Source organism: Cnephaeus nilssonii (assembly GCF_951640355.1).
Source record: "Cnephaeus nilssonii genome assembly, chromosome: 14".
Lineage (NCBI taxonomy): Eukaryota > Metazoa > Chordata > Mammalia > Chiroptera > Vespertilionidae > Cnephaeus > Cnephaeus nilssonii.
The window spans coordinates 1,273,919-1,298,717 of NC_137085.1; the positions used below are offsets into that span (position 1 = coordinate 1,273,919).

The window sequence follows — 24,799 nt, forward strand, 5'->3', positions numbered from 1 at the left end:
GCCCCCAGGGCTCCCCCACCCCCACAAGCACACCCTGCAAGAGGAGGGTCGTGCCGCCCCAGCCTGGACGCCCCACCCATTTCTGAGGGGAAGGGCAGGCAGGGCGCCTGCAGAATGAGGCCCGGGCGGGGCCGCCCACAGCGGGGCGTCAGGGCTCGGCCTGTCCCGGGCACGGAGGGCGGGGGGGGCGCACCTGTGGGGCACTCGCACTGGAACTCGTTGATCTTGTCCACGCAGCGGCCGTTCTGCAGGCAGGGGCTGCTGGCACACTCGTCCCGGTTCACCTCGCAGTGCACGCCCTCGTAGCCTGGGGGGGGGGGAGCAGGGGCCGTGACGGTCCTGGCCCAGAGACCCCACACCAGACCTGCAGCCACGGGCGCCAGGCCCCCCCCCATGCCCCGTGCTCTGCTCGGCCCCCAGGCTGGGCCTCCCTCCGTTTCCCCGGATGCTGGTGGCGAAGTCTGTCGCCCGGGGGATGGGGGTGGCAGGGGCATGGGGGCTGGGAGCTGTCTGCCCCCTCAACCCCCCTTTGGCCCACGCACCGGGCATGCAGATGCACTGGAACTCCCCGATCTGGTCCAGGCAGGTGGCGTCGTTCTGACACGGGTTCGAGACGCACTCGTTGACGTCGATCTCGCAGCGTGGGCCGGTGTAGCCCGGCAGGCAGCGGCACTCGAAGGAGCCCAGCGTGTTGATGCACTTGCCCTTGTGCTCACAAGGGTTGGCGCCTGGGGGTGCAGCGCGGTGAGGGGCTGCTCCCAGCACCCCAGCCTCCAACCGTCTGGGAGGGGACCGGCCCGCCTGCCCATCAGACCGGGGCCCCGCCGCGCCCGCCCCGCCTGGCGCGTACCCAGCGAGCACTCGTCCACGTCCTGGCTGCAGGCCGGCCCCGCGTACCCCGGGGGGCAGGTGCAGATGGCCTTGCCGTTGACGGGGTTGGTGTCGCAGTTGGCGCCCTCGTTGCAGGGGTTGCTGATGCAGGCGTCGTTGAGGTGGCACAGCAGACCTGGCAGAGCGGCGGCGGTCAGCGGGCCGCCCGCCCCCTCCACCCCGCCCAGGCCCACTGAGGAGGGGCCTCCCCCTGCGACGCTTTGTTAAAAAGCAGGTTTTTCTATCGATTTCAGAGAGGAAGGGAGAGGGCTAGAGAGAGAGACAGAAACATCAACGATGCGAGAACCATTGATCGGCTGCCTCCTGCACGCCCCCTACTGGGATCGAGCCTGCAACCCGGGCCTGTGCCCTTGACCAGGAATCGAACCCGGGACCCGTCAGTCCGCAGGCTGAAGCTCTATCCACTGGACCACACTGGCCAGGGCCCACGGTGACGCTTCTGAGTGACCCTGTTGAGCGTCCCGGGACACGCAGGTTCATCCCCAGCTGGCCTGACCGTGGGCACCCCCTGCCCCTCTTCACTCCAGAAAGGCCGCTTCGCATCACCCCTGGGGACCCTGCGAAGCCAGCCTGTGCGTGTGAGCGAGGCGATGGGCACCGGGCCCGGCCCGAGCGCGCCCGCGGCGGCAGGTGTCACGCGCCCCCCGCCCACCTGTGCGGCCGTGGGGACACCCCCCCCCCCCGCCCTCACCGGTGCGGCCGTGGGGACACTCGCAGTAGAAGGAGGCCACGCGGTCGTGGCAGGTGGCGCCGTGGAAGCAGGCGGCGCTGGCGCAGTCGTCGATGTTCTCGCTGCAGTCCTCGCCCGTCCAGCCGTTGACGCACACGCAGTTGTAGCCGCCCTGGGTGTTGTGGCACGTGCCGCCGTTCTGGCAGGCGTTGGGCATGAGCTGGCACTCGTCCATGTCCTTGGTGCAGTACTGACCTGCGGGGCACCGGGACCATGGGGCCGGGCGGGCGGCTGCTGCCAGACTCTCCCCCCCCCTCCGGGCAGAGACCCCGACCCTCCGGGTGCAGGTCCGCCTCCACCAGGAAGCCTTCCGGGCTCCTCGCTCAGGGCCAGCCGGAATCACGTCTTCCCCTTCGCCGTGGGCACCGGGGTGGCTCTGATCTCTGCTCTGACTGGGCGCCCAGGTGCACGGGGCCCACACTTGCCTGCCGTCCCCACCGAACGGTGGGCCCCAAGGGCAGGGGCCGCACCCCCGACCAGCGTCCCCAGGTCCTACCCAACCAGCTGGGCTCAAACCTGGGGACTGGATTCTGGCTCAGGGCTGCCTGGGCCCACGTCTACACTGACCCCTGGGGCGGGCGGGGGGGGCTCAGACCCTGGTCATGGGCAGAGGGGCTGCCCCAGGTCACACCATCCTCCTGGCCCGGCCCGGGCTCTCGGGCCCTCACCACCGCCTCCTCTGGGGGAGCAGCGTGACGGGGTGGTGGCCCCCCGCTGCTCCCGCGGGTACGTGCCTGTCCACTCGGGCGGGCAGCGGCAATTGTAGGTGTTCACGCCGTCCACGCAGGTGCCCCCGTTCTGGCAGCCGTTTCCCGGACAGTCGTCGATGTTCTCCTCGCAGTTCTGGCCGGTGAAGCCTGTGGGGAGAGCGGCCGGGCCGGTCAGCCCTTGCCCTGCGGCGCCCGCTGCCTTGGGGTCCGCACCCCATCCCTGCCCTCCCCACTCCTGTGACCACAGCACGTTTCTCTCCAGGAATCATCTGGAAAGGGCAGTTGGGCCCGGCCGGCGTGGCTCTGTGGTTGAGTGTCGACCTGTGAACCAGGAGGTCACAGTTCAATTCCTGGTCAGGGCACGTGCCCAGGTTGCGGGCTCGATCCCCAGTGCGGGGCGTGCAGGAGGCAGCCGGTCCATGGTTCTCTCTCATCATTGATGTTTCTCTCTCTCTCCCTCTCCCTCTCTCTCTGACATCAATAAGAACATATATATATGTATATATATTTAAAAATATATCTTATTGATTTTTTACAGAGAGGAAGAGAGAGGGATAGAGAGTTAGAAACATCGATGAGAGAGAAACATCGATCAGCTGCCTCCTGCACACCCCCTACTGGGGATGTGCCCGCAACCAAGGTACATGCCCTTGACCGGAATTGAACCTGGGACCCTTCAGTCCGCAGGCCGACGCTCTATCCACTGAGCCACACCGGTCAGGGCTGTGTATATATTTTAAAAAGGGCAGTTGGACGGACAGATTCACGGGCACAGGTGCTGAGGGTCTTCACTGAAACCCTCCGTGGCCGGGAGTGCCTAGTGGCTCCGTGGCCGGGCACTGCCTGCGGGCCAGGCGCTGGGCGGGGGCGCTGGGCCACCGATAGCTCACTGGGCAGGAGCTGCAGGGATGGGGGCCTCCGAGCTGGGCAGCGGTGTGGGCAGGGCCAGGCGGGCAGTCCTAGGGGAGCCCAGAGCCGCTGTGCCCAGCTCCTCCCAACCCGGGGCCGGCCTCCGCGGGGCCTCCCTGCCCGCCAGCTGTCCATCAGGCACCTCCCGCGGTCAGTGGTCAGCGTGGAGAGTGTGAATGGAGCAGCCAAACAGCAGCCCGTTACTGATGGAGTCCTCCCCAAGCCTCTGGACACGCCTGCCCTCAGAGACCGAGGGCCCTCCCGCCCCCCGCCCCCCGGAGCCAAAGCCACATGGAAGTCAGAGTGGTGTGGGGAGCACCCCACATCAGAGTCAGGCCCGTGCTCTGCCTCCCGCTATGTTGGGGGCCCCACGCCTCAAAGGATCTCCTTCTAAAGCGGGTGGGGCTGGAGGGTTAGAGAGCTGGGCTCCCCCGCCCAGGGCTCCCCGACCCGCTCAGGCAGGGCCAGCACGGAGGCCCCGGCTCGAGGTCACACAGCCCCCAAGAAGGATCTGAACCGAGAGCCTGGGGGGGGCCTGACTGGAGGGCTGAGCCCTCACTCCCCAGATGGGGGAGCAGCCGGCGGGCGGGCGGCGGGGGCCCCCAGTGCTCACAGGAAGCCCGCGCCTGGCGTCTGCACGAAGAGGCAGCGCTGCGGTGAGGGCGGGCGTGACGGCCGAGGACACACTTCCTCTTTGCAGGGACCAGTCTGGGCGGGTGGCGTGGGGACTGGGGCAACCCCCAGGTCATCCGCGGGTCAGCCAGGCGCCGTGCCCCCGAGTAACCACACCCCACCCGCTCCCCTGCTGGGGTCCCACCTCCCCATCACGCAGCTGACAGACCAAAGGTTTCATGACTATTTTTAGGTCACCAGCAACGAGGATAAACTACGACGGAAAGACCAGTATGAACCGGTGCTGCGGGCCTGCTGGGGGACGGAAGGGGGTTCGGTGCCTGCCCTGCGCCCACCGCACCCGGGGAGACCCTGGAGACAGGAGGCAGGGAGGGCCAGCCCCACCCCGGGTCCAGGGGAAGCCCCGGTTGACCCCGGGATGAGGGGACCCCAGAGTGGCTGTGCCTGCTGCCCCGGGGGCTGAGCAGGAAAGATGCCTCGGACGGAATGCCAAGGAGGCCCCAGCCAGACTGGACCAGGGCCAGGCCTCCCCAAGGAGCCCCTCCTGGGGCTGCAGGGGTCCTGGGGCCCCGCTGTCCAGTCACAGCAACGCCCACCCGTCAGAAACGGGCAGGTGGGGGCCTGGGGTGGCGCCTGGCCCTGCGCCGTCCTCCTAACACTCTTCCTTTCTCCAGACCAGCCCGCACGCCACGCCCAGGGCCACCTTCTAATCTGTGCTTGGGGCACCCCGTCCCCCCCACCCCCCACACCGCCCTCCCGGCCGAGCGGCCGCCGTACCTGGCAGGCAGGCGCACTCGTGCGTGGTGTCGCCCGTGGGCCGGCAGGTGCCCCCGTTCTGGCAGGGGGAGGGGCTGCAGGGCACGTAGGGCCGCTCGCAGTGCGGGCCGGTGTGGGTGGCGCGGCAGGCGCAGCGGTAGGAGCCCACCTCGTTGAGGCAGGTGCCCCCGTTGCGGCAGGGCGGGGGGCTCAGGCCGCACTCGTTCACGTCCTGCCTGCAGGTGGCGCCGTGGAAGCCGGGCGGGCAGCGGCAGATGTAGGAGGCCTCGAAGGGCAGGCACTGGCCCCCGTTGGCACAGGGGTTGGAGGCGCACGGGTCAGCCTGCTGGCACGTCTTCCCTGGTGGGCGAGGCGGGTCAGAGGGGCGCTCCGGCTGCCCTGCTCCCCACGGGGGCCGCCCCCCAGGACCCCGGAGGTGTGGGGCTGGGATGGGCTCAGCGGCATCCTCTCCTTAACCCCCCGGACCCGCCGCCCAACTCGGCCATCTTTCTGTGGACGAGGGACCCAGGCTCCAGAGGCTGAGCCACCGCCCGGGACACAGGGCCCAGGTCTGCCGGGGCCGGGGCCTTCCGAGCCCACACGCCCAGACACTTCAGTCCGGGCCCTGACCCCGGGCAGCAGCGGGCGGCGAGGGGGGAGCCTGGCAGGCAGGGGAACCCCACAGCCCCGGGCTGCAGCGGGGCCTCGAGGGTGGAGGCTCGGGCCGTTTGGGATCACAGTCCGACGGCCCCACGAAAGCCCAGGGCCTCCTCCAGCCACACCACCGGGCCGGGCGCCCGCCAGCTGGGCACAGGCCCGGGCAGCTGGGGCAGGGCCAGGCCAGCCCGTCCTCGTGAGGACGGAGGGTCTGACGGGGGCGCTCAGGGCCCCGCGCGGCCCCTCACCTGACCAGCCGGGGGGACAGAGACACTTGTAGTCGGCGAGCGTGAGCAGGTCGCAGGTGCCGCCGTTGCGGCAGGGGTTGGGGAGGCAGGCGTTGTCTTGGGGCGTCAGGCAGAGGGGCCCGGAGAAGCCCAGGCGGCAGCTGCAGGTGTAGTCCACCAGGCCGCCCCGCTCCAGCACGTGGCACGTCCCGCCGTTCTTGCAGGGGGCGCTGAGGCAGGGGCTGTGCGCCTGGCACCGCTGGCCCACGAAGGCCCCGCTGCAGCTGTGGGAGACAGGACACACGGAGCCGTCAGTCCACTGGCCGCCCGCCTCTCAGCACCCTCTGGGGGCCCCACCTGTCCCCGCTCAGCACCCCGTCTGGGACCCCCGCCTGTTCACGCTCAGCACTCCGTCTGGGGGCCCCGCCTGTTCCCGCTCAGCACCCTCTGGGACCCCCGCCTGTTCCCGCTCAGCACCCGTCTGGGGGCCCCACCTGTCCCCGCTCAGCACCCTCTGGGACCCCCGCCTGTTCCCGCTCAGCACTCCGTCTGGGACCCCCGCCTGTCCCCGCTCAGCACCCTCTAGGACCCCCGCCTGTTCCCGCTCAGCACTCCGTCTGGGGGCCCCGCCTGTCCCCCACTCAGCGCCCGTTGGAGGCAGCGGGTGCAGCGGGCGGACTGCCACCGGGGCTCCCCGAGGGACGTGGCCGTGTCCTGGGACCAGGGCTGTGACCCCCACGCCGTGACTGTGCCACGTGCCCTGAACTGCACGCTGTAAAGTAGCTAACTTCACATTAAGTGAATTCCACCCTCATCACCTGGGGACTGGGCTAGAGACCAGGACCCGGCAGGACCTGGCTTAGATTTCGAACCCACGTAGGCACCTGTGGCTGCATCTCAGCAGCCCCCAGGGGGGCGTGGACCGCGAGAGCCGCTGCGGGGAGGGGCCGGCTCTGAACGCCGCCGTGTCCCCTGCCCCGTCCCCCTCCGGGCTTTCCCCGATGAAGATGCTCCCGGGCACCTCGCTGGGGCTCAGCTTGGCACCCCGCCCCACCCCCACCCACATCCACCCGGACTCGGCTCATTCCCTTTGGGATCAGGTCTTCCCAAGACATTCAGGCAACACGAGCCGGGATGGGAACCCCCACTTCACAGCGAGAGAAACGAAGGTATCGGGGTCCTTCCTGAGCTCGGGGGGCGGGCGGGCCGAGGGCAGGCTGTGTGCCCCCAGAGTACCGCAGGCGCCTCGGGAGCAGGTGGGCGGGAGGACCTCCTGCCTCCCTCCCCCGCCTGGAGGCCCCGGCGTCTGGAGCTTGGACCGTACCCCCCGCCAAGGGCACCTCGGGCCTCGCTCCGGCGGGAAGCCCAGCGGCGCTGGGACCAGCCAGGCGTCGCCCTTCCCAGGGGCAGAGCCTCTGAGGCAGAACGAGTGCCCGCGGCGCCTGGGAAAGTGGCCCCCTGGCTGCACCCACAGCTCCGGGCACTGGGGGGGGGGGGGTGCGGGGGAGCTGGCGGGGAGCCAGGGGTCCCCTGGATAAACCGGGGCCTCGATGCTCCTGGGCATGAACCGTCGCCTTCCAGAGCCCCGCCGAAGGGCTGCCCTGGCACCGCCCCTGGAGCTGGGGCCACCGTTATGTGCCGGGGTCCAGCCCTCCCCCCCTCCCGGTCCCCCCAGGAGAAGGCCCAGCCTGAGGGCAGCGGGGGCGGGGGGAGGGCCGGGGTCTGAGCTTTCTCAGCAGCTGGGCTGCTCCCTGTCCCCGAGGCCTGGGAGGCCTGTCTCCCCGAAGGCTTTTCTCTGTGGCCGTGGCTTGGGCTTGGGCAGGGCGGACGGGGAGGACGCAAAATGGCCACTCGGCCCACCATCTGTTGCCAGAAGCCAAAAGTCCCCAACCAACTGGCTTAGAGAAACAGCTGCCCCTGCGGGGGGTGAGGGGGGTTGCGAGCCACTCAGCCTGGGCCCCGGGCAGACGCCGGCCAGTGCTGGGGCTCCCCACGGCCTCACTCCCCGGGGCTCCCCACGGCCTCACTCCCCGGGGCTCCCCACGGCCTCAGTGCCCGGGGCTCCCCACGGCCTCAGTGCCCGGGGCTCCCCACGGCCTCAGTGCCCGGGGCTCCCCAAGGCCTCAGTGCCCGGGGCTCCCCACGGCCTCAGTGCCCGGGGCTCCCCACGGCCTCAGTGCCCGGGGCTCCCCACGGCCTCAGTGCCCGGGGCTCCCCACGGCCTCACTCCCCGGGGCTCCCCACGGCCTCACTGACCGGGGCTCCCCAAGGCCTCAGTGCCCGGGGCTCCCCACGGCCTCACTGACCGGGGCTCCCCAAGGCCTCAGTGCCCGGGGCTCCCCAAGGCCTCACTCCCCAGGTCCGGGAAGGCGGCTGGGGCCCCCCTGTGTGTGGATCCAGTTACAGGCCACGGCCCTGGCCTCAGCTCACTGGGAACGGGGAACGGGGAATGGGGGGGGGGGGGGGGAGAGGCAGCCCCTCCCCCAGCCCTTCAATGCCTCCATTGTCAGGCGGAGCTGGCTGCCGCTCCCACTGGGAGAAAGGCTCTTTTTTCTTTCCCAGCGGCCGGCAGAGTGGGCAGCGGCGGGTGCCGGACAGAGGCCACTGCCCGTCACAGCGGGGTGGGAGCGGCCCGGTCCCACCCCCCCCTCTCTGCCCCACCAGCTGAAGGGGAGGCAAGGCTGCCGGTGCCCTACATTTTGTGGGCGAGGCCTGTCCCTGGTCCCGGGGGCACCGCGGGGACCCTGCCACCACAGCACCCCCCGCTCAGCACCCTAATGTGTCTGGACACCGGGTGTCCCCCACATGGACCAGAAAGCCCTGCCCAGATAGGACTGAACCCTGGAGCCCTGGGGCAGCGTCCCCGGGAACACCCCCCTCGGCCCTCCTGAACGGGGACCCCGCGTGGAGGCCGGGAGAACCCGTCAGCCCGGGCTCAGCACGGCCGGCCTGTATGAGGCTGGGCTGGCGGGAGGGAAATGCGCCCAGTGTCCGGCGTCGGCAGGGGACAAAGCGGCGGGGAGCAGGTGTGCCTGTGGCAGGGACGCGGGCGGCAGCTGCTCCCGGGCGGGCGGGCGGGCGGGCGGGAGCAGGAGGCTCCTCCTTGGGGAACAGCAGCTGAGAGGGCCCATTGTCTCTGCTCCCGCCCAGCCTGGTGGACGCGCTGTGAAGGCATGCTGCCCGTCCTGGGGCTGGGCCTGGCACGGCCGCCACCCGCACCCGCACCCCAGCTATGGGACGGGCAGGGCCACCGGGAGGAGCAGCCCTGGGGGTGGGGCAGGAGCTGAGGCAGGTGCTTTGTGGGGGAGGGGTGGGCTCCAGGTGCAGCCAGGGAGGGAGGACGCCAGGTGGGCAGGTCTGGGCCTGGCGAGTCCCGAGGCCGCCCCTGCCTGACCCCTCGGCCCGGCTCCAGGTGGCCTCCAGCCCCGCACCTCTCTCCCCCGCACCTGTCTCCCAGCCTGGTCAACGCCGATCTTCCCAGGGGCAGACACCTGTCGCCCAGCGACCAGACTTCCCCAAGAAGGTGGCTCAGCGGGTGAGCGCCGACCTATGAACCAGGAGGTCCCGGTTCGATTCCCGGTCAGGACACAGGCCCGGGTTGTGAGCTCCATCCCCAGGAGGAGGCGTGCAGGGGGCGGCCGATCCACGACGTTCCGCTCGTTGAAGTTTCTCTCCCCCTCCCCCTTCCTCTCTGAAATCAATACATGTATGTGTATGTATAGCGTGGGAGGGACTACACAGACCCTGTGGCCATCCCGTCTAGCGGGTCAGTGTGTGTGTGGGGACAGCTGCCCGGGTTGGCGAGGGAAGTCGCACCCAATGTTTGCCTGGATTCGGGGCTTCCCAGAGTCCCGGCTCCTGCGGGCCCGGCCTCTCCCTCGGGACAGACGCCTGGAGAACGGCCGTCCACGCACCGCCCAGCTCCCGGCGCCCTGGCCCCCTGGGTGGCCCCGCACGGCTGTGCCTCCCTGGCTCCCTCCTGAAGGGGGTCACCCCGGCGTCTGCTCCTCCACTCGCCTTCTCTCCGTCCCCTGGCGGCAGCAGGTGAGTGACAGGTGGGGCCGGGGGCCCGGGGACCGGCTCCCGGCAGCGCCTCCCGCCCGCCCAGAGAGCGCCAAATGGCTGCGGCCTGTTGTCCCGCCGCCGCTGCGCTTTGTTGCAGCCCCCCCCCCCACTCCGCATCCACAGAAATGCGACCCCAGAAAGCCTCCGGAGGCAGATGTTGCCGCGACCTTTCACCCGGGACTAATTCTAAATTGTGCTGTTTTCCTTTCGAAGCGAGAGGCCATCTGCCACCCCCAGGGGACAGATGACAGCTCCCTCCACCCAACCAGCAGCAAAGGGGGAGCCACTAAGGGGGGGGGGGAGCCCAGAGGCTCAGCTCGCCCTCAGGGAGCGTGTGGTCCAGGGGCCCGGCCCCGCCCGGTGGGCGCCTCCCCAGCAGGACCCGGGACCCGGGGCGGTGGCTCCTGGGGGCTCCCCCGATGGGCGCTGACGTGCCGTTCCGCCAGGGCAACACCGTGGGGGGCCAAGGGCTTTCCTGGCACCGAGGCCGCCCTGCCTGGGGCCCAGGACCCGCAGCAGCAGTTTGCTGGCTAGAGGCCACGTCTGCAGGGCCCGGGGCCTCCCCCCAAAGGTGGGCAGCGGCCGAGTCTCCCCCGACGCGGTGAGGGACAGCCCCGCGGTCCCCGGCCCCTGCGCACCCAGCCGAGCGCCCGCACGGGCACCTGGGAAAGGAGCCGCCTGTCCTTCACCAGCAGGACCGCCCAGGTGCAGCGGGGAGGGCGGGACTCCACCCCCTGCCGTCCCCAGGCCGCCCCCTCAGCCCACCTCCCGCCTCCTCGAAGGCGAGTCACCCTGATGGCACTCAGGGGCCTTTCCCGCAGCCAGAGGCCCCTCCCACCCCCCCACGCTCCCTCAGCCCCCCCCCCCCCGCACAGCCTCCCCTCCCACCCCCCACGCTCCCTCAGCCCCCCCCTGCACCGCCTCCCCTCACGTTCCCTCAGCCCCCCCCCCCCCCGCACCGCCTCCCCTCCCACCCCCCACGCTCCCTCAGCCCCCCCCCCCCCCCCCCGCACCGCCTCCCCTCCCAGGAGGAGTCCGGGTGCTTGGGCCGGGCTCTGTGCGCTCCAACCAGTGCAGGGCCCACTGCTGGTGAGGCTGGGCGTGCAGACCTCCCGCCTCCCAGGAAGCATGACTGCCGAGGGCAGGCTGGCGGGGCTCGGGGCCTCTGCCCCCCCCGGCCCCCCCCCCCCGCGTCCTTTCCCCCTGGGAACCAGGGGCAGCTCAGCTCCTCGGGAGGAAGCCCCAGGGAGCCCTGAGACCTGGGCGAATGGTGCCAGGGAACTGCTCCCCTCCCCTCCCCTCCCCCCCCAGCCCCCGGGACAAGGAGCCACAGCACGGGAGTCCCAGGTCCCTTTCAAACCTGCAGACACCTGCCCCACCTGCCTCACCGGTGACCTGCTCCCAGGATCCCGGGACCTCCTCCCTCCTATCCTTCCTGCTCCCAGCCCTTCCTTCCCCGCCCACAGGCAGTCAGGGGCTCAGGGTGGGGGTCAGGGGTGCGTCTGGGGCAGCCCAGCAAGGCCGGGGCTCCAGGGCCCAGGGAGCAGGAGAGGGGCAGCCAGGTCTGATGCTGACAGACCCCAACCCCAAACATCAGTCGCCCTCAGAGCAGAATGGCAGCGGGGGTGGGGGTGGGGGTGAGGGGGTGCAGAGGGCGCCTGTGGGCCCTGCTTTCCGGCCCGAACAGCTGCTCGGGGCCCTGGGCTCCCGCCCGGAGTCTGTCTCCCAAGCTGCGCCTTCGGGGTTTGAAAGGCGCTGGGAGGAGGAAGAGCAGGAAAAGCGTGTCTTCCGTCCTGGCTCCGGGGAAGCCCTTTGTGTGGGGGCCGGAGCCGTCCTCCCCGGAAGTGAGCGTTCCCACCACGGGGAACACAATGCCCCCCCTATTGTCCCCGCGCCTCCCGCTGGACGTGGGAAGTGGGAAGGGGCGGAAAGGCCAGGGCAGAGGTCAGGCGGCTTCCCGGACACGGCCCAGCTGCCGCGGCCAGAGCACAGGCCAGGGCTCCCACAAAGCGCTGTGGTGGAGGCGCTTCCCACCTGGTCCCCGAAAGACGGAGCCCCAAGCTGGAGACAAGGTTGGGGTGTGGGTCCTCCCCTGGGCTCTCCTGGACACCCCGCACCCCAGACGGCCCGTGAGGCCCACGCGGACGAGCCCGCAGAGCCCCCAGCGCGGCCCGGGCCTCTGCCCCCCACAGGCGCGCCCGGTGCCGCGCAGGATCGATGGCGCTGAGGCGGGCGCGCAGGAGGACTTAATCCCAAACTCGATTAATTAAGTCAGCAACCGCCGGCTGAGCTCCGCGCCAAAGCCAGCCCGATCCCGGCCGTTTCCGGCCTCTGCTCCCGGGGAGATGCCAGGGCTGGGGGAGGCGCTGTGCTCCCCAGCCGCGCCGGCGGGCCCTGGGGGCAGCCCTGGCTCTGGGTTCAGTGTCCTGAGACCTCAGGGGAGGCAGCAAGGACCCCCTCATCGCAGTCCCAGGACGAGGAGAGGGAGGCCCACCCCCCCCCCCGCACTTCCCGTCGGAACCTTGCAGCCGTCCCGCAGGTGCAGGCCGGGGCGTTCCCGACGAGAACACGGGGCTCACGCAGGTTACGCCCAGGAGTGCATCTCAGCCCTCCTCGCCCCTGCGGTGGCCAGACTCCGAGGGGCGTGAATGAGGCTGGGGGAGGGGACTGGATAGTGGGAACAGGGCCGCCCCCGGGGCAGCTCGGCCGGAGTCGTGGGCACAGGGAGGGTGTGCCTGCATCTCTCCCCGGACCCCCTGGTCCCGGGGACCGGCCGGGGGGCGAGCAGACAATGCCTTCGTTCTTACATCCTCACAGCTTGGCGGAGACACAAAACCTGGCTGGGGGTGTTCTGGGTGAGAGGCCTGGGCATGGGGGCGCCTCCGGCCGGCTTCGAGGGGCCCCAGCTCCTCCGCACCCCTTCTGGCCAGCAGGAGGGTCGGTCACACCAGCGCTGGACACCTGTCCCCGCCCGCTGGCCCTGGGGACGAGGGCCCGGAGCCCGCAGCTAATGGCCGCTGGGCATTCCTCCCCCGCCCCCAGGACACCCTTGTCGTTGGGCAGCGGGACCCTGGCAGGGCCGGCCGGGGCTGCCCCCGAGGAAGCCACAGTGTGAGGCACCGGCTTCCGTGGTGGTGCCCGTCACGCACACCCCTTGGGGTCCCCAGCCCCCTTTTCCCTCTGGCCTTCTCTCCCCGTTCACATCAGCCCAGCGCTCCCCAGCCCCAGCCCCTGCTCGGCAGACCACCAGGCTCCCGGCCCCGGCCCGGCCTGCATGTGGCCCACTGCGCCCCTGGCTGTCCACCCCCCCATCTCACCCCAAGCCCAGCACAGCCCCCAAGGTGCCTGGGGACACAGCCAAGGCTGGGAGACAGGCAGCTACCTGCACCCAGGCCAGGGTGGGCCCGCTGAGGGAGGCCTACAGGTCACACCCTGGGGACACTGGGGGCTGGGCCAGTTGGCCTGGGTGGAGGGCTCTGGGGCGGGGCTTCCATTGGGGAAAGCAGAAAGGCCCCGGCCCTGTGCCCTTGCATGACCTTGCCCTAAGCCAGCAGCGGTCCGGCCCCTGGAGGAGCCCATGAGGCAGGAACGGGCTCTGGGAGTAGAACTTGGAGGCTGCTCGGGAGACCAGGAGGGGGGCTCAGGGGACCACCCATCTCCCTCCACAGCCCGGGTGAGTCCGCAGTAACACAGGCAGGGAGGCTGCGCTCTGCACCGAGGGGTGCTTCCCATGTGGGGGCACCGTCCTCCCAGGAGGAGGGGCGCTCAGAGAGGTCACGCCCCCCACGCGTGGGAGGCAGGGTGGTGCCAGGGCCTGTGTCATCGACGGCAGCACCCCCGGGCCAGCGGAGTGGTGCCCGGTAACGGGGAGCCCAGACACACGACCGGCCAGGACGCGTCTCCCTGTAGCCGGCAGCCAGGCCTCCCAGCGCGGCAGCCCCCATCACTGCCCGGGCCCAGGTGTGCTCGCCAGACACCTGCCCAGCTCCTGTGCCGCGCCAGACCTGGGTGCCGGGCGCACCGAGGCCTGAGCCCCTGCCACCCGTGCCACCTGGGCACAGCTCACGCCGTGTCACGGGCTCTCAACCAGGCGGCTGAGGCCTCCCTCGTCCTGACCCCTGGGCCACCCCGGGAGGGCCACGGCGGGGGAGGGGGGGTGCCTTCGGGTGGAACCAGAGGCCCAGAGCGGTCACGTCACCCGGCTTCCGTGGGAGGAGGAAGAGGCAGAGGCCCCGAGGGGCGGAAGCGCGGCCGCGGCCCCCCCTGCGCTCCCCGCGGGCCTGGGCACCCTCCCGGCCCCAGCCGGTGCCTCTTACTGAAAAGCCGTCAGGGAAAACACGCTCAGAACGCTGGCTTCTCCCCCAAACCGCTCTCATTTCCAGTCACTGCCGCTTCCACTCACCAGCAGCCCACACCCGGAGGAAATGGTGGGAGGCGGGCCCAGCCCACGGCCGTCCCGTCCTGCTGCTCAGACAGGGACAGACCTTCCTCCCGAGGCCGCTCCCCATCTCCCCTTCTCCCCTTCTCCCCGCATCCCCCCGCAGCAGCCCTGCCCCCCCTCTCCCCCCCCCCCCCCCCCCGTGGCCTGGAGAGCGGGCAGGGGCGTGTCTGCTGCAAAAATGGGGCGACAGCACCTCCCGGGCGCCCGCTGAGCCGCTCAGGAGCTCCAGGCCCTCAGGAGGTCTAGAGGCCCCACCCCCTGGCCCAGGGCAGGGCCTGTGGCTCAGCTGTGACTCAGGAGCCAAACTACTGCCTCAGGCCCAGCCTGTGACCTATGGCCTGTGACCTATGGCCTATGAACTATGACCTATGACGGGGACCTGCAAGCCTGGGCAGGGAGGCTGCCTTTGGGGTGTCAACAGAGTGACAAGGGGACCAGTTTTTACGCAGCTTAAAGAACCAGCAAAGCACGCACTTCAGAGACACACACCGTCACCCAGCCCAGGGGCAGGGCGAGCAGCCGCCAGGGACACCCCCCCCCCATCACTGCGGGCGTGACCGTGGCCACGCGTGTGCTGAGAAGCTTCATGACCAGCCTGGGCTCAGCCTGATGGACCGCCCACTGGCGAGCAGCTCCCTCTGAGCCCCGGCCCCCCCTGTCCCCCCCTGTCCCCATCAGCCCCGTGCAGGTGGCCAGGTGAGCCCCCAGTGCCTGGCGGTCGGGGCCTCCCCTGGGGACAGCAGCATCTGGGCCTGCCCGATCCCAAGACCCCCAGGCCGAGGCCAGGCGGGGCCTGGCAGCTGTGTGTGAGTCCCCCCGGCCCCCCCAAGGCCCTGCCACAGGTGAGCCCTGGACCCGTGAGCGAGGAGGCAGCACCCGAACAGCCACGGGGGAGCCCGCCCGGACCCCAGGGGCTCCTCCCAGGACACCCCGAGCCCCAGAGGCCGCCGCTGCTGCTCAGGGGAGGGAGGCTCCCACCAGCCCCAGCTCAGGAGCCCCTTTAAGCAGGAGAGGTGTGTGATGGCTGCACACCCTGGGGGGTGCCCACACCCACCCGACGGGCAGCACCCACTCAAAGCAGCAGCTCCGCATCGGGGCGAGGGCAACGCTTCACTCCTCCCCTGGGAAGTCACAGTCTCCAGGTCCCGGCCCCTGAGCATGGGGGGCGTGGAGGAGAGGGAGGGGGCCACTTTTCCCAGAATGCTTCTGTCCCAGGGGCAGCGGGTGCGGGGGGGGGGGGGCGAGGGGGGACCCGCAGCAAGAAGGGACCACTCGGGGGTGAAACATCGGGAGGGGTTTCTGCTCCCAGAATTCCATGGGTCTCCCAGGTGCACAGAAAGCAACGTATGATGAGGGGACCGTCGAGGCCCCACCCCGGGGATGGATGCTAACATGCACCCGTGCCTGACCAGAGCGACCACGTCAAGGTCCCCAGACCGCTCCGGTGTCTGCAGGAGACGGGAGCCCCCAAAGCCGGAGGGCAGTGTGGAGAGGGCCCCATCTATGTCCGAGCATAGGGGGCCAGCTCCCACCTCCCACCGGCCTCACGCCCTCGAGCTGGCGTGGGGCCCTGAGCACACAGGGAGCCACAGGCACGGCCGAGCTGACGCCCAGGACACAGGCCCCGCTCAGGGGCTCCGTGCCCGCTGGGAGGCGGCCACCCAGGCCAGGAATGAGCACCGATTCTCCCAGGAAGCCTTCCAGACACCGGCCGCCCCCACCACCCGCCTCCCCTGGACTCACGTCAAAGCCGGTACAGGCCTCGACGCCGGTCCCGCACCCGCCGCTCTCAGGAGGGTGTAGGCGGGCAGGAGCCGGTGCTCCGGGAGGGAAGCCCTGACCTGCCACAGCTGCAGCGAGGGTGAGCCCGGGACCCCGGCGGGTGAGGAGCGGACACGAACCGCGGCGTGTGTGAGCCACCCGGAGAGCCGTCCAGAACACGCACCCGGGGGAGAAAGCAGGAATGCTTGCCGGAGGCCAGGGGCCAGGGGCCAGGGGCCAGGGCGGGGGCGGGAGTGCCTGCCTGGTGGGCATGAGGTCTGTCTGGCATAAGGAAAGTTCCGGAACTAACTACGTAATGGTGATGGCTGCACACCCGTGAACATACTAAACGGCCACTGAGTGGTACCCTGTAAGCAGCTGAAACGGCAAAACGTATACGTGCACTTGACCACCGAGATACCTGTGAGTACCTCCCTTCTCCCCGGACCCAGTCGCGAGGACGGGTGGGGCAGGGCACGGCCCGGTGGGGGTGCCAGGAGGAGAAGGCCACCCCTCCGCTGGCCCGCCCTCCCCAGGGCACCTGCCAGTCACGCCTGCTCCCAGCAGGTGCGCCCCCCCAGCAGGCCAGGTGGTGAGAACAGAGGCCGGGCTGGCCCCAGACCGGCGGAACCTGCCTCGCCGCCTGGCCAGGCCCGACTCCCCGGCACCTCTGCCCCCACAGCGCCGCCCCCCGCCACGCCCGGGCTCTGCAGGCCCGTTCCGGGGCCCTGCCGGATGCAGCTGGAGGGGCGCTTCGGGGCCACCTACCCCAAGCCCTTCACTCAGCGGGGGAAACGGAGGCCCCGGGAGGAGACGCGGGTCCGAGGGGGGCACCCCAAACCACAGCCAGGCTGGCTTCGCACCGTCTGGACCCTCCAGGTGGCCCCTAGAGACAGCCAACCCCCCGCCTTGCCGGGAACCTTCAGGACCAAACACATCCTGACCCACAGCCAGGATGCCCCGGGCCAGCCGCTCGTTAAAGCCTCCGGGAAGGCGGGAAGTTCGGGACAGGCCTGCCCGGGCAGGCAGAGGCTCCCACGCTGGCCTCAGGCCCCACCTAGCCCGGCCTCAGTGTTCCCACCTGTAAACTGGGCATATAAAAGGGCAGAGCCAGCCACCACCTGCGGAGGTGGCGCCCGCTGCACCGCACGCCCACCAGGGGTTTTGTGGGGCCGGGAGGAGCAGCGGCCTCGGAGCGCCTACGTCCATTACTGAGGAAAGCCATCCAGACGCTCAATCACCTTAGCAAACAGCCACGTCCTCTCCCTATTTATAGCCGAGACGTGACACAGGAAAGCTGTCCTTCCAGCCCAGGCCAGCCAGACCCCTCGGCCCAGCTGGCCTGCCCGGCCAAGGCCCAGTGAACAAGGGCCTTCGGGCTGCGCCTGGCACTTGGGGAGCGGAGCAGTCACTCCCCGGGTCCCCTCCCCTGACACCCCAGCTTCTGGGTCCCAGAACCCTGACCGCCCCTCGCGCCCAGGCCCAGCGCCCCCTCCGGAGTGGCGCCCTGGCCAGCTGCTTGCCCTGCCCCCACCCCCTTCCTGCGAGGAGCGGTTTCTTTCTCTTTCTAAAAAACATGATCGTGATCTTGTCAATGGAAAGAACGTTGGCTGCCGCTCAGGGGCGGGGCCTGGCCCAGGACGCCACCTCTCCCGGCAGGGAAGCCAGCGAGACTCTCGCTGTGTGGACACGTGTTTCTAACCCTGCGCCGCCGTCCTGGAGGCCCAGGCACACAGGAAGTCCCGCAGCGGCCCTCTGCGCGCCGCCCGGGAGCGGGGATGAGCCTCCACCGTCCGCCCCGCTCGCCCAGGACTGCGAGTGACGCAGTGGAAACAGCCAGACCAGGTGACAGACACGCAGAACGCGTCCCTCGAAGCCAGGTGGCGGCCCAGTCACTTCTCACCCCCGCCACTTCCTGCCGGCACCGCCAAACCTCCTCTCTTAAAGGGAAGTCGTGGTCTCGGCCCTGTTTCCTCGAGGGGCGGCCAGGGAGGACCCGGGCGGCGTGGCAGGATGGGGCAGCGGGCAGGCACCCGGGGAAGAAGAGGCGGGGCCGGCGCCAGCCTGCGCGGTGTGACCCTGGGGCCAAGCGCAGGCTTCTCTGTGCCTCGCTCACTTCCCCGTGCCTGGGCCACGCGGGGTGGCGGGGTCCCTGGGGGCCGCCCCACCCTCTGCGCTCACCTCCACCCGACGTCACGCGCCCAGGAGCTCGCCTCTCCTGCCCGCACACGAGAGAGGGGACTCCACGCGGGCAGAGGCTGTTAACTGAGCCCGCGTGCCCATGCCCAGAGCAGACCCAGCACACAGCGGGCGCCCCTCGCGTCTGCGGAAGGAGCACCGAGGCAGCTGCATGGAGCATCGTGGGCGACTAACTCCTCAGCCGCGCGAGCCCCTCCCCAGGCAGTGCCGGCCGGCCCGGCAAGCACCCCCTCTCGGGTTCTCCAAACTAACTCATTAGCCAACTCAACACGGAGGAGGAGGATCCTGAAACCAGCGCCGTCAGCTCGAAAGGAGAAAGGCCCGCCCGGTGCCTGTGGCGTGCGCCCTCGCCCACCCGAGATGCAGCGTGAGACCTCGTCACGGATGGGGTCTGAGGTCGGCTGGCCTTGCGACCCAACACAGGAGGGTCCGGAGCTACAGGCCACCGCCTGCCCGCCAGCCGGACGCTCCTCCCAGGCTCTGGGCACGGGGCTGGCCCGCTGCTGGGATCACCTGACTTTCGCACAAGCAGGGGAGCGTCTTGGTCCCCCTAGGGCCTCAGGACGCCCGCGCAGGGCACAGGCCCTGGTTGCAGGCTCGATCCCCAGTGTGGGATGTGCAGGAGGCAGCCGATCAATGGTTCTCTCTCATGATTGATGTTTCTCTCTCTCCCCCCTTCCTCTCTGATATCAATACAAATGTATTAAAAACTGAAAGGGGGAGCCCATATCAGTACCCCCCTCAGCACCTACAGCGACGGCTACGAGGGGCAGTGACCCTCCCTCGGCCGCCCGCCGGCCGCCAGCCTCCACCGCACACAGCGCTGTGCAGAGGGGGCTCCGCACTGGGCCACCGCCGCGGGCCGCTGAGACTTCCTGGGAAGGCGCAACTTGCGACTCTTTCCCACCCGGGGCCACCTGACGCGGCTTCTGGGGGCGGCTCCCTCTCTTTGGGGTGGAGACGGATGATTCACCAGGTACGGACGTGTCTGGCTCCGTGACCCACTGTTTCCCACGCGCTGTCCGTAAACCGGCACAGTCAGAATTTCCCGGGGGCCCCGGTCGGCGGCTCCGTTGCCCGGCACCCTGGCGCCGAGGAGGACAAGGGCAGCGACCCCCCGGCCCGACGGGATGGGCCTCTCTCCACCCGCAGACCTGCCGGGGCCTCCAGGGAACAGCGGGGAGTGGGGGCACGCAGGCAGGCTCAGGCCTCCAAGGCGGAGGGCGCCAGGGCCCTGTCCCCGAGTGGCCACGACACATCCGAACCGCACGGTGCGCCCACACCTGGGCCTCTGCACACCTGGCCCTGGGTGCGGCCGACCCCGGCCTGGTCCTTCCCCTCCAACCCGGCCCCGCCCAGAGGCAGGGCCTCTGAGGACGCCGCTTCCGCTCATCTTCCGAGTGGATCTGGGGGTGTGCACAATGGGGTCTCTGTGGGCCGAGCTCGGCTGAGTGCCAGGCCAGACCGAGGCGGGCTTCCCGCCAAGGAGGGGGCGCCGGGCCCGGGGGCAGACAAGGCCCGCACCCTGATCAGCGGCCTGGCTCAGGCTGGCAGGGCTCCCCAGGCGCCAGGCTCGGGGGGAGGAGGGGCCGTCGCTCTATCGCTCTGTCCCTGATGCCTCATCCTGAGGCCGGGCAGCAGCGGCAGCAGCCGTACCCCAAGGCACCCGTTCTGGCCCGGGCAGCACGCGGCACGGGTGTTGGCGAGGGCGACCTCGGCTTCCTCCGGGCCAGGCTGTCCCTGCTCCCTGGTGGCACTGAGGAGACCCGGCCCCCACGCTGCCCGGCTCAGCACCCTCCTGCCTGCCCCCAACCCTCTGCAGAAGCATGGAGACCGACCCCCCCCCCCCATGCAGGCGCGGGCTGGCGGGAGGAGCTGTGCATTCTGGGAAGCCACGCATAATTAATCACACAGCATTAATCCGCCTCCCCCGACAATAGCCTCTGCACTTCCACGGGGCCCCAGCTGTCGGCTCTGAATGAAGGGAAGCAAGATTTAGGGCATCACGCGTCGGTGAGGCTTCTGTGGGGGGAGAAAAAAAGGCCCCAAAAAAAGCAAAAGGGAAAAAAAAAAGTAGTGTGCATTCATTAGCATCTGACAAAGACACAATCCTCTTTGTCCGGTAAACTGCCCACAGGCCCGCCTAATTGGCCTCCGTGCGGGCAGGGGGGGTGCGAGGGGCTGCGTCGTGGCCACGGCCGAGGTTGTCAGGGGAATGGGCCCTGGGCCCTTGGAATGAGGGCGCACCGGATGGATGGCGGGATGGCGGCCGCTTCCCCTGCGGCCTCCAGGGGGAGGAGGCCTCCCTCCGTCCTGCTAGCGCCTCCTCATTATTCCCATCAGGGATGCATTCAAGTTGAAGGGCACTTGCTACACAAGAAAACATCCCCGAGGCTGACGGGGACTCCCAGGCGGACAGACGGCAGACGGGCACCCCCTCCCCAACACATGCTCGTTTCACGGGGGGGGGAGGGGGGGGACCCAAAACTCAGAGGGTGAGGGGCCAGGCCAGGCGGTTGGGGGTCGGTTTAGAGCTGCAGATGCCAGGACAGAAACCACATGTCCAGTAGGTACCCCCGCCCCCCCAAAACCAGAAGAAATGGGCACGGCCGATACCACCCACTGGTTCCAACGTTTATCCCCCGGCCGCACCTGAGGCCGCACCTGAGGCCGCACCTGAGGCCGCACCTGAGGCCGGAGGAGCAGCTGGGCCCAGGAGGGTGGGTTTGGCTTTGAAATAGTCCATCTCTTGCTGAGAGGCACAGCCTGTCCGAGGAGCCGGAGCCGGGCGCTCACCTGCCCCGTGCTCCTGGGCTGGCCGGGTGGGGGCTGGGCCCCTCTATAAACGGCCCGCAGTTTCCCTGGCAGGCCAATCGTCTCTCGGGGACTTTTGGGAGAAACGGGGTCCCGGGAGTTCTCACTTAGCACCCCAGGAGCCCGGTGGCCCGCGAAGGAGTGCCGGACCCTCCAGGGGCCAGAGCGGCTCCACACGCAGCATAATTGGGGTGATTAAGTAATTGCCAGACTCTGTCCAATAAAAGTAGCACGTGACCGCGCCCAGCCTCCTGGGCCATCTCCAGGAGACAATGGCCTAGTGTTCTGTCCCTGCCGGTCGGCCAGCCGCCTCCTCCGAGGCAGGGGCTCCTCCGGCTGACAAAGCAACAGGTCCCGGGCGCAGGCGCTACTCACACACAGGCCTCCGTGCCGTTGGGGAGCACTTCGCACTTCCCGCCATTCAAGCAGGTCTCGCTGGGCTGGGAGCACCGCAGGCCTGGGGGGGGGGCAAGAGGAGAGGTCAGCTCCCAGGCACCCGGGCCCACCCCACGGCGCCCCGCCCACCCCTCACCTCATCTTCTGCATAACGGGGTTGCCCCAGGGAGCCCTTGCATGAACCCCCAGGGGCTTCCACGTTCTGCCCAGAGCTGAAAGGGGGGCGGGGGAGCCGGCTGGCTGTGCGGCAGGTGCACCAGGGGCTGAGCGTGGGGCAGGGCGGCCCGAACCGCCGCCTCGAGAGCAGCGGAGAGGGCGGAGAGGGCCTGGGCACGGTCCCAAACTCGGCACCCCCACCCCGTCGCCACTGGGGAGCCTGGCTGGGCTGGGGCCCCTATCCAGCCACCAGGATTGTCTTGCTGTTCAAACACGTTCTGCGAGGGGGCAGCGCTGGGCTGGGGGGTGGCCACCCTTGGCTCCCCGATCGTGGGAAAATGCGACAGCTGCAAGGCCAGCCACCCCGCCCGCCAACAAAGCGCCCGCCGCCGGCGAGGAATCAGAGCAGCCCATTGTCGTGCCAGGGCCGCCTCCTGGGCACCAGGACTTCACCCTGGGGACCTGGCCCCGCCTCCGAGGACACCCAATACCTGCTCCCTCGGGCATCTTCAGGGCTGCGCCCCCGACGCACCCCGGGAAGACGAAGATGCCCCGTTTGGAAGGAGTTAGACCCCATAAGCGCCAAGAGAGGAATTAATCCGGCCCCTCCCTCCCCCGCACCGGGGCTGTGTGAATCAAGCCCCTCGCGGAAGCCGGACGGGGCGGGCAGGGAGCCCTGCCCTCTGGGAGTGGGGGGGTAATTCTCTCCTGCAACTTTTAGGGAAACTGAATTAATCGCCAGAGACTCCTCAGGGACCCCCTCCAAGCGCAGTGGAGAAATGAATGAGCGCCCCCTCCCCACACCCGCAAGACCTCCAAACTTGAACTCGGCAAAGTGAAAGTCCCCCCAGTAGCAGGTGAATCTTCCACGCCCGGCCCCCCCAAAATCTGTCTGTGAGCCAGGATAGGGGCAGCGACCTCGCCCGGGGAGGGGACACTGGCGGGAGGTGGGGGGGAGCGGCCAGGCGCCCGGGGACCCTTGGATCCTGGGTCCGCGCCCCTGTCCCCGGCTTTGCGCGAACTCTGGCGACTGGGCCCACTTCGCGCCCCACGACGCACCACGCCTCGCTCCCGGCCGGGACGCGCGGCTCGGCAAAGGCGAATGCGGCACCCGGACCCCAGACTCCGCGCCCCAACATCCGCCCCTGGCGCGGGCCGGAGACGGAGAAAAAAGATAAATGGCCCCAAAGCAACAGGAAACCAAAACCGACTCGATTCAAATCGAAAAGGGGTAGGCAGTTCGCCGCCCGGGACGCCCCACGCGCAGCTAGTGGGGGGCGCGAGCCCAGGACTGGGCCTCCCGGCTCCCAACCCGACTCCAAACCCGGCCCCGGAGCGGGCGGCACGAGTCCATCCCGGCTGGGCCGGCGGCGCGGGGGAGGGTCAGCCCTCCTCCCGCAGCCCCAGACCCCGGTGGTTCCCTCCCACCCCTTCCCCGCCCCGGGGCGCCCGGTCCCCTTTTCTTCCCACCCTGGCCACCCGCTCCCAACCCCCCGGGGCGCGCGCGTAGGGCGCCGCCAAAGTTTCCGAAGGGCGCGGAAAGTTGCGGGCTCGCGGGGGCAGGCGCCTACCTCGTGCGCCGAGCGCGGGCAGCAGCGCCAGGCAGAGCAGCGGCGCCAGGAGCGGTGGCATGCCTGCCCGCCGGCTGCCCGCCGCGTCCGGTGGCGGCCTCCTGCGCGGGCCGGCGGGATTCGGGCACCCCCGCGCGCGCCGGGAGATCCCACGGGCGGCGGAGGCCCGCTCCTGCCCGCTCCTTCTTGGCGGGCGGGCGGCGCTGGGCTCTGGTGGCCCCTCGGCGCCCGCTCTGCGCCCCGGCTGGTCCCTTCGCTGCGCCGCGCCCGCGCCCGCGCCCGAACCCACGCCCCTGCGCTCCCTCCCGCGGCCGAGGCACTAGTGAGGTGCGGGGCGCCCGTGCGCTCCGCCCCCGCCCTCCGGCCCCGCCCCGGGCCCCGCCCCCGCCGATCCCTCCGCAGCCCGTGCCCCCTGCCTGGCCGCGCCCCTCCGCGCGCCCCGACCAGCCTGCACCTCCCCCGGCCAGGGCACGCTACCGGAGCCCGGGTCCCCCGGGGTGGGGGGCCGCGGAGGGCGGGGACCCGGGGATCGGCCCTAGGGACTACTTCTCGTGCCGAAAGTTTTCAGAGGCCAAAAGTTTGGTCTCGGCCTGCGGAAGGATCCGGCTTGACGGTGCCGGGACCAACGACAATTGGCAACCATTTGCATCTCAATGGCAGAGGAGGCTGGGACTTAAGGGAAAGGGGGAGCCTGCGGGGGCCATGCCCGCAGGGAGTTGAGCCCCGAGAGGTGGGGAGGAGCGGCCAAAGCCAAGTTTAGGGAACCCGGGCCCAGGGGGCCCCTGCCCAGGAGCCCCGCGGTCGCAGCTTTAAGCCTCCGGGGCGGACGCCGAGGCTGGAGACCCCTGTTGGCTGCCGGGCGCTTGGCCCAGAGCGGCGTGGCGCCCCCGGCGGCCTCTGGAAGGAGCTCCTAGGGACCCCGGGGAGCAGCCTTGGGCCGAAGGATGGCGCACCCGCCCCCCAGGGACCCGCCTCTGGACGCTCCTTGGCCACTTCACTGTCCTGCCCGGCCCCCCGGCGCCTCCTGCCTCTGGTGCCCCGCAAAGCGTGAGCGTGCGGGCCCGGCCGACCCGCTGCTGGCCCCGTGCAGCCCTGGGTCCTCCCACGTGCTCCTCCCGGATGACGGATTTCTCCGCGCCCATGTCAGACCTGGGCATCGTGCGCCAAGGCGGGCTAAGGCTGGGCGTCCAACATGCCCGCCATCGTCCTGGGAACCCAGAGGGCACGGCCTCCCAAGGGGTCAGACAGCCTGCGCCTGCCCCGCACAGCGCACTGAGCAGCGGCGGGAGGGGCATCTGTCCAGCTGGCATCCTGGACTAGGGGGGCGTCAGAGGGCAGCCTTAAAGGTGGAGAGGGGCCTCGCCAGGCGAAGTGCACGGGGTAGGACACGCGAGCCTGCAGACCTCCCCGGAGCTGACAGAGAGGTGGCCAGAGTCTGGGCGGGACTGCAGGTTGCGCACCGGGCCCGCCAGCCCTCCTGGCCCGCCTGCAGCCGGCGCTGGTGCAGCTGGTGCTGTGAGCCCTGAGGGGCAGCTAGGGCAGCCCCGCAGCTGCTGTCGGAGCCTCCCGGGCCGCCCCCTCCCGGGAGCTGGCTGCACCTCTCAGCGTCTGGGGGCACTTCTCTGGGGCCAGTGCCGGGAGCGGGGCGCCTGAGGCCGCAGAGGTGTTCACGCAGCAGCGGGGCCTGGAGGAGCAGATTTTATTCATTTATTGTGTTTGTTCGTTTGTTAGAGCAGATTTTACCCACGGAAAGAGGGGCTGCGAGGTCCCTCCCCCGCCCCGCCCCAGCTCACGGACCCAGGGCTCTGCACACCACGTGCCCCCTCTTCTGGAGCGAGGGGGGCCTGAAAGCCTCCAGCCAGCGCTCCTCTGGGGCCACTGCC

General features: G+C 70.2%; 1 protein-coding gene across 1 annotated transcript in view; it reads right to left on the bottom strand.

Moving 5' to 3' along the window:
- The window catches only part of NOTCH1 (notch receptor 1), a 45,039-nt gene extending 21,814 nt beyond the window's left edge, over positions 1-23,225 (bottom strand). Inside the window, exons 1-9 of the mRNA XM_079790235.1 lie at positions 22,917-23,225; positions 21,169-21,250; positions 5,535-5,797; positions 4,651-4,989; positions 2,356-2,478; positions 1,583-1,816; positions 851-1,006; positions 543-728; positions 194-307 (exon numbers count right to left, since the gene is read on the bottom strand). Coding sequence (XP_079646361.1) covers positions 194-307; positions 543-728; positions 851-1,006; positions 1,583-1,816; positions 2,356-2,478; positions 4,651-4,989; positions 5,535-5,797; positions 21,169-21,250; positions 22,917-22,977 — 1,558 coding nt within the window. The 5' untranslated portion in view covers positions 22,978-23,225. The remainder of the gene's footprint in view (positions 1-193; positions 308-542; positions 729-850; positions 1,007-1,582; positions 1,817-2,355; positions 2,479-4,650; positions 4,990-5,534; positions 5,798-21,168; positions 21,251-22,916) is intronic.
- Positions 23,226-24,799: the final 1,574 nt, after the last annotated feature.